The sequence below is a fragment of the Pezoporus wallicus genome, unplaced genomic scaffold, assembly GCF_028554395.1.
Source record: "Pezoporus wallicus isolate ANWC-B61680 ecotype Strahan unplaced genomic scaffold, APGP_CSIRO_Pwel_v1 scaffold_2146, whole genome shotgun sequence".
In the NCBI taxonomy this organism is placed as follows: Eukaryota; Metazoa; Chordata; class Aves; order Psittaciformes; family Psittacidae; genus Pezoporus; species Pezoporus wallicus.
In genome coordinates, this window is record NW_026639769.1 from 1,349,751 (window position 1) to 1,358,908 (window position 9,158).

The window sequence follows — 9,158 nt, forward strand, 5'->3', positions numbered from 1 at the left end:
ACCGCCCTCCCCCCCCCCCCCCCCCAAACAAACAAACAAACAGACATACAGACTTCTAGAAATATGAACTTAATAGCCGAGTAGCAGGTAACAATGATTTGCATAACCGGCGTCCCTGTAATATAAGCAGAGGTGCCAAGGGAGGCTGAGGTTCCCACAGACCGAGGGACCCGAGCTCATCCGGAAGGCTGTCAGTCATTTCAACAGGCTTTGAATAAAGCCGGCGGGGACTTCCCGGTTAATTCCCCCTAAGGACTGTCAGGAAGTGCTCCCCAGTGGGGCTTTTCAGGGCCTAGGAGCTCATTTAGCCCATCTGTTTATTACAACGACTCCCGACTTAAGGTTATCGTTCAGCACCCACCAAAAAGCGGTTTCTGAAGCTGCGGAAAGGAGGACTTTGTGTCCCGTTGATTCCACATTGTTTTGCCTTGCTTCTGAATAGGATCCCTAAAAAAATGGAAATGAAAAATCCAAAACCAAAAAAAAACCTAAGCCATAAGCAACTACTTCCTGGCAATCGGGAAGGACTCTTTCTAGTATCATCTCTGGTAATTCATCAGTGATGAATAGGTTGTGTACCTCTGAAGAGATACTGTTGGTTCAGGACTCAGAAGGGGCTCCTGAACCGGCTCCTCGCAGCTGGCAGAGCACCAGGTCACTACGGGCAGCCCCGACTGCATCGCAGTTTCCCAGTGTAAAGTGGTGGATGATTCCCCATCCTCATGCGGCTGCCCTGGTATAACCCGGCTCCCTGGAACAGCACCGTGGCTGCTGGAGACGAGGCAGATACCCACCCTCAGTCATGGCTCCAATCCTGTTTCCAAGCCCAAGCTGTGACAGGGAGCTGGACCAGGAGCTGCACTGGCCTGGCTGTGGTGCTGTGGATTTCCACAGGGCACCCAAACAGCAGAGGAGCTCCCTCACAAGAAAAGAGGGACCCCAGTTCCCCAGTAGTCTTCACCTACAGGGAGCAACCTTCAGCAAGGCCTGGAGTCCAGCTCAGTGCCAGGGGCAGACCAGCACCATGTTTCTAACTCAGCCCCACACATCAGCCTCAGAAGCGTTTAGACACTACACTGCCTCGGGGTATCTAATCCTGTTTCTTAACCTTCTCTCAAACATACGAATTGTCCCCATTCCTGCTTTCTGCCGAAAAAGTGCTTTCGTGAGAACCCTCGTCCCCATCCTGGGGGAAGATGTAATATTTTAAGGGCTTTTTTTTTTTTATTTTCATAGACATGAAATAGTTTCCCATACAACTTCTGCCCTCAGTTGCCTGCCTCCCAAAGGAAATGACCCCCAAGAATGCCTTCTTTTCCCAAAGGACCACTTCCCATGGAGAGGGAAAGAAAAAGAAAGGTAGTAAAGAAGAGGAAAATAAGAGGAGGTAAAGAAAAGAAAAAGAGGAGAGAAGAAAAGAGAAAAAAAAAAGAAAAGAGAAAAAAAGAAAAGAAGAAAAGAGAAGAAAAGAAAAGAAAGGAAAAGAAAAGAAAAGAAAAGAAAAGAAAAGAAAAGAAAAGAAAAGAAAAGAAAACAAAAGAAAAGAAAAGAAAAGAAAAGAAAAGAAAAGAAAAGAAAAGAAAAGAAAAGAAAAGAAAAGAAAAGGAAAAGAAAAGGAAAAAGAAAGGAAAGAGGAGAGGAGAGGAGAGGAGAGGAGAGGAGAGGAGAGGAGAGGAGAGGAGAGGAGAGGAGAGGAGAGGAGAGGAGAGGAGAGGAGAGGAGAGGAGAGGAGAGGAGAGGAGAGGAGAGGAGAGGAGAGGAGACAAAAAAGAAGGGAAGGGAAGGGAAGGGAAGGGAAGGGAAAAGATTTTAATTTGTTGGAATTTTCGGTGAAAAGCCTCATGGAAACCAGGGATTTTAAGCAGAACGAAGATGTTATGTTAACACACCTCAGTTTAAACGATTTGGTGCTGTGTGTGATTTACCTGCAAGTAAAGCCAGCAGCCAAATAAATCCCGATGGATCGGAGACTTTAAAATCAGGCCTATAGCTCCACCCTAAAGAAAATTAAAGGTAAAGCTTGGGCGGTAGAGCCTGGCTACCCACAGCCCTGGCCTTGACCAGGGCGATGTACAATGAAGGTCTTTCCTTACCAGTCTGAAAGTAATTAATTTTTTATGAGTTTTCATAAACTTCGTTATTCTGTCATCAAATATGCCAGCCATGGCACGTCGTCTCATCGGTAGTCTAAATAATACACAGAAGGACAAATATTTAATGAATATCTGGTCTGATAGTGGACATTTGGTGAACATCTCTGTTGGTCCAGCAGCGTTCTAAGGACTCTTCAATGCTTTCGACGGTTACCAGTAATTCAAGTGAGGATCCAACTTGCACCCTTTCCCTAAATTAAGAAGATTACAGCTTTAAACATAAGTCTTTCTAGGAAGAAATGGAGTGATTGATAGCTGCTATTTCAATAATTATGGCACTCTTAAAAATAAAAGAGCAAGGACGTGAAGCACATCGCAACATGCTACTAAGCATCACCCGGAGCTCGAGGTACCTCCCGCCGCCAAAGCTCCCGGGTGGCTGGGTGGAGAACGCTCCCCAAAAGCCCGGACCGAAATATAACGGGTGATTCCCCAGGTACCTACTCGAGGAGCTACCTGCACCCCGGCCTTGCCAGCAGCGCTGCCGGCTCGGCTAGCAACACTCCATGAACTCTCACCTCTCTGGCAATCTTGCCCAGACCTCTAATGTGGGGCTTCTTCCCAGAGGTATTTTTTTTAATGCAATACTTAACCACATCAAAGGTTTAAAAAATGTATTCTTACCTCTGCTGCGTTTGGAAACTCCAGCTGGATGAATAATCCCCAGGGACTGAGATTCTCGGTCCCAGGACAGCTGCTAACTGCTGGTATAAAGATGTATAGATCAGCATATTTTTGCTTTAAGGCTCTGTCCGTAGGCCAGAGCGCACACTGTTACACTATTTCGATGCAAGCCGTCGGGACAGTGTGGGTCGCTGGCAGTATTTTTGATCTTTTTTTTTTTTTAATGTACAGTTTTATTCCTTGCTCTCCTGTGGGTTCACCTCTGCAGGGTTCTGCATCTCTGCTCCTCACGCTACGTGTAGCAAGAGTCAGAGTCGTGACCTGAATTAAGGTAGTTACCACTGCCGGACGTTAATGTCACGAGTAGTGTCGCTATTATATGGGGCGTGGGGGAGAAGAAAAAGGTGGGAAAAGACAGAGGCGAAGCGGACACGACCGATGGCGCTCAGGCTCGCAGTCAGCTCTAATGGGACACAGGGCTGAGCCGGGACGTCTCAGGACCCCGGCCTTCCCCGGGAGCCCTCCCGGCCGCGGTACCGAGTCCTGCGGGGATGAGGGTTTCGCTCCGATCGCAGCTGGGGGCAAAGCCCGGCCCTACGGTAAAGCGGAGGAAAACCTGTCGGGGACCCCGTCACTGATGAAACCCCCGAAGAGGTGGAAAAGGGATGGAGCGGGGGGGGGGGCTTGGAGCTGATGTCTCTCGGCATTGCTAGCATAGAACCTCCAGGTCCTTCCCCACCGAGGGAAAAGCACGTCCCCGCTGGGCTGTGCCACTTCCCAGACACAGAGCCCGGCGTTCACAGCTGGAGAGGGCGCAGAGCTGCTGGGGCTGGGCTGATATTCCCTCACGGGTCACCCTTTAAGTGCTTAACACAGGGTTCCAGGGTCCATTGTGGTGTTGCCTTTTCTTTTTGTCCCTCTCCCCTCCCAGCAGAGATTCCAGCATCTCCCCATCCAGGCCGGTTTCTGGGGAACAAAGCCTGGGGACCTGGGGAAAGCCAGCCCCTCGCCCCTTGCTGCTCCTAATGAGGATCATTTCTTTAGCCTACAGTCCCGGCTTTCATTATGGAGCCTGTCTCGGTCCGTTAATGGTCATTAGGCTGCAGCCCAGTAACTCCCCCGCCAGATCATGTGCATGCTAAAAAAAAAAAAAAATAATTCAAATAAGAATAATAAAAAATGTCTTTAGTGATATTAGTCATAATCTCCATCGTCATCATCTGGCCTAAATTAGCTACCCATTAACACAAACATTCCACCCTTCCACCTCTCTAGAAGCAGAGGTTTTTCTCCACCAGTCCCAGTTCTGAATGCTTTGCGAGTTTCGGGGGGCTAGCACCTTGCCTGCCCGGGGATCTCCGTCTTTGTTCCCACTGGCTCAGACCGAGGAGGTTTGGGGAGGTTATTTCTTTTCGAAAATGCTATTTGGGATATTTCGTTGAGCTTTGCTCTGGCAGAGAGGACAGGGATGCGGAGGAAGCTGACCGCAATATTTGTACTTGCTATTTTCCTTTGATATTTTTTCCTCCCCTCTTTTTTCCCTAAGCAGATCGGCAAATCAAACCTGGGTCTGCAAAGTGAAGCCGAAGAGTCTCCCCTTCTATATTTTAACTTTTTTGGAGTGTCTCTGAGCTCGTGAGTTTTGTGTGTGCTTTTATGTCTCCTCAGCTCTGTCGGATTTTATGAAAATGAGCAGTATTGAAAGCTTTTCCATCCCGCTAGCTGTGAGCCTCACATAAATGATGTAAATGGCTCGAAGGGTTTTTTTCAAGTGAACTGTGTAGATCTGTGAAAATAATATCAGGGTTTTCCGTCAGAATGAGCTTAGCACTGTACTGAGGCATACCATAATCTGACCCGACACCTCCGACCATCTGCGCTATCTATCTGCCTTCTGATTTACCAAATCTTCACAAGCAAAAGACAAATTGTACTTGATACTAAAGAAAAGACGCCGAGCCCCAGTCCAGCTCCATTTCTGCGGAGAAATGATTGGAGAAAATGTAAATCTGTTTAATTTCGGTCTGTGGGCAACTAGCAAAGGAGCTTTCTTGAAGAAGGGAAAAAAAGAAAACAAAAATAAAATTAGAAAAAAGAAGGAAAAGAAAAAAAAGGGAAGAAAGACAATAACAAGATATCAAATTAAGAAGGGATTTCTTTGACAAGCGTTCTAGAAAAAAATGTATTGCAAAGAGCAGAAGGGAGAACGTATTGAGCTTAATTCAAAATATATGCTGCCATATATGCTGCCTTTCGGAGTACGGTCCCTAATGTTGCCGGGAATAAACTGCCACCGAGCAGCTAGATTTAGAATAAAAAGTGATTGCCTTCTTGATTTCCCCCCTTCTCGCCAGAAAACAGCTCATACCCTCACCGCTCAGAAAGCGATTTCATCCCCGCCGCGACGGCCGCGGCTTGCCCATCTCCTCCGAAGGGGCGGATCGGAAAAAATCCGCTGGGAATGATTACTACAAGATGATCAATATTTCAAAAGATTCATGAAATCTGCTTTACGTTGCTGTCCTGACCTACAAATGACTTCTCACTCCCCGCGACTATTCTCGACGTCTATTCAGGACCATTCAGCCGAAAACAATAAGGTTTTAAATGTTAAGATATATGTATAGTCATATACAGCTTTAGTTGAACGGAGAAGGGCACTGGGCTCTTTGCAGATAATTTCTCGTTTTAACAGAGGCGGACAGTCACCAACAAGGGGAAGGGGGAGAGTTTTTCCTAAATCTTGGCTCTTGCTGCTGTCCTACCGCTGCACTGATTGTAACCGACAGCCTCAGCACCGACACTGTCACTGTTGTGCAGGCGGGTTTTTATCTGGTTTCTCATCTCTGCCTTATGCCCCTCTCCAACCCGCGGTGCTCAGAGCTGTGTGCGTACAGCCCCGGGCCAAAGCCCACAGCTTTTTTTTGGAGGATGCAGGGGGTACCGGCCACTCCATCGCGGGGACCGCTCCCTCCAACTTCCTGGCAGCAAACCGCAGCCGGTATCCCCCTTTCCCTGCTCTGCCCCTGCTCTGGCGGTGGCCCCGGGGGAGCGGAAAGGGACAGGACGGGCACTCCGGGAAGCGGGCGGGGAGCGGGCGGGGAGGTGCCGGTGACGGAGGCGCGGGGACTTCCGCCGTGATTGGCAGCGGCTGACAGTGAGTGGCAGCCCCGCCATGGAAACCCGGGAGCCAATCTGCCGAGCCCGGCAGCAAATCAGGCGCTCCCGCAGCAGCGCGGCGGCGGCGCGGAGCCGGCTTGTGCCTTTTCTGGTTTCCTTTTTTTATTATTATTCTTTCCTTTTTTTTTTTTTTCTCTTCCTTTTTCTCCCTTCCCTCCCTCCCCGCCCGCCCGCCCTCCCCCCGCTCCATCCTTCTCCGCCTCGCCCCTGCCCACCTCCCCCAGTCGCCGGAGCCGCCGAGCGCTCCCCATCGTCTCTCCGTCCTCTTCCGTCCTTCCCGCCGCAACTCCGCCGGCGCCGGAGGAGGCAGAAGCGGAGCGAGGGGCGGGCGCCGGGGCCGCTGCCCTCTTCCCGGTGCGGGCATCGCCGGGGGAGCGCGGAGCGCGGAGCGGAGCCCGGCGCCGCCTCCATGTTCCAGCTGCCCATCCTCAATTTCAGCCCGCAGCAGGTGGCTGGGGTCTGCGAGACCCTGGAGGAGAGCGGGGACATCGAGCGCCTGGGGCGCTTCCTCTGGTCCCTGCCCGTGGCCCCTGCGGCCTGCGAGGCCCTCAACAAGAACGAGTCGGTGCTGAGAGCCCGGGCCATAGTGGCCTTCCACACGGGGAACTACCGGGAGCTCTACCACATCCTGGAGAACCACAAGTTCACCAAGGAGTCTCACTCCAAACTGCAAGCGCTCTGGCTGGAAGCGCATTACCAGGAGGCGGAGAAGCTGCGGGGCCGACCCCTGGGGCCGGTGGACAAGTACCGGGTGAGAAAGAAGTTCCCTCTGCCCCGCACCATCTGGGACGGCGAGCAGAAGACACATTGCTTCAAGGAGCGGACGAGGCATTTGCTGCGGGAGTGGTACCTGCAGGACCCTTATCCCAACCCCAGCAAAAAGCGGGAACTGGCTCAGGCTACGGGACTTACCCCCACGCAAGTGGGCAACTGGTTCAAAAACCGCAGGCAAAGGGACAGGGCGGCAGCCGCTAAGAACAGGTAAGGTGCTGCCAGTCCCGCGGAGGCACAGGCCACCCTCCACCCAGGGAGACTTCTTTCCCCGGGGCCGGGGGTCCGGTGCTATGCGGCCCGGCCCCGGACAGCCGCTCTGTGGGGACGTGAAAACGACCCCGGGAAGTTTCTCCCAGGGAAATGCAGCGAGATAACGTAGGAGCAACGGGAAAACCCGATGGCTTTTTATCTATTTATTTATTTCTAATAGGGGGCTCCCCTTGGCCGCTCGCGGGGAGCGGGACAAGGGCCCTCCCGGCTGGAGGAGCTGCAATGAGCCCGCAGGACCCGCCGGCAGAAGGGCCGCGTTTAGCTGCCGAGCGGGGAGAAGCCCCCCTTCTGAGTTTTGCTTGGACATACAGGAACCTGTTTCATATATGTCCAGCCGGAGCAGGGCCGGCAATGCTCCTTTCAGGCCCTGCTCGTTTGCAGAGAGCCGCCTTGACCTAAATCCCTCTGGAGCCAGCCGGGATCTACTTCTTGGAGGATTTTTCTTCTTTCTCTTCTTCCTTCCTTCCTTCCTTCCTTCCTTCCTTCCTTACTTCCTTCCTTCCTTCCTTCCTTCCTTCCTTCCTTCCTTCCTTCCTTCCTTCCTTCCTTCCTCCCTTCCTTCCTTCCTCCCTTCCTTCCTTCCCTTCCTTTTTTCTTTCTTTCTTTCTTTCTTTCTTTCTTTCTTTCTTTCTTTCTTTCTTTCTTTCTTTCTTTCTTTCTTTCTTTCTTTCTTTCTTTCTTTCTTTCTTTCTTTCTTTCTTTCTTTCTTTCTTTCTTTCTTTCTTTCTTTCTTTCTTTCTTTCTTTCTTTCTTTCTTTCTTTCTTTCTTTCTTTCTTTCTTTCTTTCTTTTTCTCTGTCTTTCTCCCTCTCTTTCTCTCTTTCTTTCTCCCTCTTTCTTTCTTTCTTTCTCTCTTTCTTTCTTTCCTTCTTTATTTATTTCTCCCTTTCTTTCTCTCTTTCTTTCTCTCTCTCTTCCTCTCTCTCTTTCTCTCTTCCTTTTTCTTTCTTTTCTTTCTTTTCCTTCATCTTAAAAAAAAATCGCAGTGTTACCCCTACACAAGCAGATGCCCCGGGAAATGGGGAAGGGAGTCCGATCTCCCGTTATCCCCCCTCCAGCAGCCTGAGGGGGGTTGTCCCCACTTGTCAGCCTGCAGCCCCGCTGAGCGCAGACGGGCGGCCATACATCGGGGAAGCGGGTGCTGTCACCCGCAGCCCGTTTCCGTCGGCTGAGAGGGCAGATGTCAGGCCTGCTGGAGGGGCCCCGCCTCCCGGGAGATGCTGCAGGGAATTACAGGGCCCTCGGATGAGGCCCAGTTTTGTGGGACAAGATGCGAAAAGGGACACACACAGAGACACCTGACTCCCGGGTGTGTAGGCCGAGGAGCAGGGCAGGCCCTGGGGTGGGCGTCCAGTTCCTCGGGCAGAGCCTCCAGACTAACAGGGCTAACTGGTGTGAACTGGAGGTGGGGACAGAGGCGCGGGGGGGGGGGGGGGGAGGGAGTGTTCAAGATTGCCCCGGCGGGGAGACGGGGGGCTGCAGCCCATCCCAGGGCAGGGGGCCTTGCGATGATGCTGTGTGTGCCGCTTCCTTGCAGGCTGCAGCAGCAGGTCCTAACGCAGGGTTCGGTGCGCTCGCTGCAAGCGGAGGAGGAGAGCGGCGGGGAAGCAGGGGGGGCAGCCTCCAGCCCCGCAGCCAGCCTCTCCAGCAAAGCGGCCACCTCCGCCATCTCCATCACATCCAGCGACAGTGAATGTGACATCTGACCCACCGCCACGGCAAACCGCGGGCTGCGGGGATGGGGGAGCAGCTAAGCGGTGCCTTCCGACACGGCTTGCCATCACCCGGCCGCGATGGCCAAAGCCGGGTTACGGGGTGCTCCCCGGGCACGGGCCGCCCGCCCGCGCTCTATTCCTGGCCGGCAGCAGACTGCATAAAAAAACGTGGAAAAAATCGTTGTCGCCTTTATTTCTAAGGATTTGCAGAGTTGATGCCTAAAAAAAACCCAAAATAATAAAAGAGAAAAAACAAATAAAGAGCCCAGAAAAAAAACCCACACAACAAAAAAATAACCAACAAAAATCCCCGAATGCCAAGTTGTAAAATGTCTGAGCGCTGCCCTTATTCCGCGGGGGTGTTTCATGTTGAAAAGACGCTGTTCTTTTGATTGGGTTTCGCTTTACTTTAAATTACATTAAATTTGGAGGGGTTTTTATAT

The 9,158-nt window shown here is 51.6% G+C and overlaps 1 protein-coding gene across 1 annotated transcript; it reads left to right on the plus strand.

The window, feature by feature from the left end:
* The first annotated feature begins 6,190 nt into the window (after positions 1-6,190).
* SIX6 (SIX homeobox 6) lies at positions 6,191-8,730 on the plus strand. The gene is made up of 2 exons (XM_057416133.1): positions 6,191-6,938; positions 8,538-8,730. The coding sequence occupies exons 1-2, from the start codon at positions 6,367-6,369 to the stop codon at positions 8,704-8,706; spliced, it is 741 nt and encodes a 246-aa protein (XP_057272116.1). The 5' UTR covers positions 6,191-6,366; the 3' UTR covers positions 8,707-8,730.
* Positions 8,731-9,158: the final 428 nt, after the last annotated feature.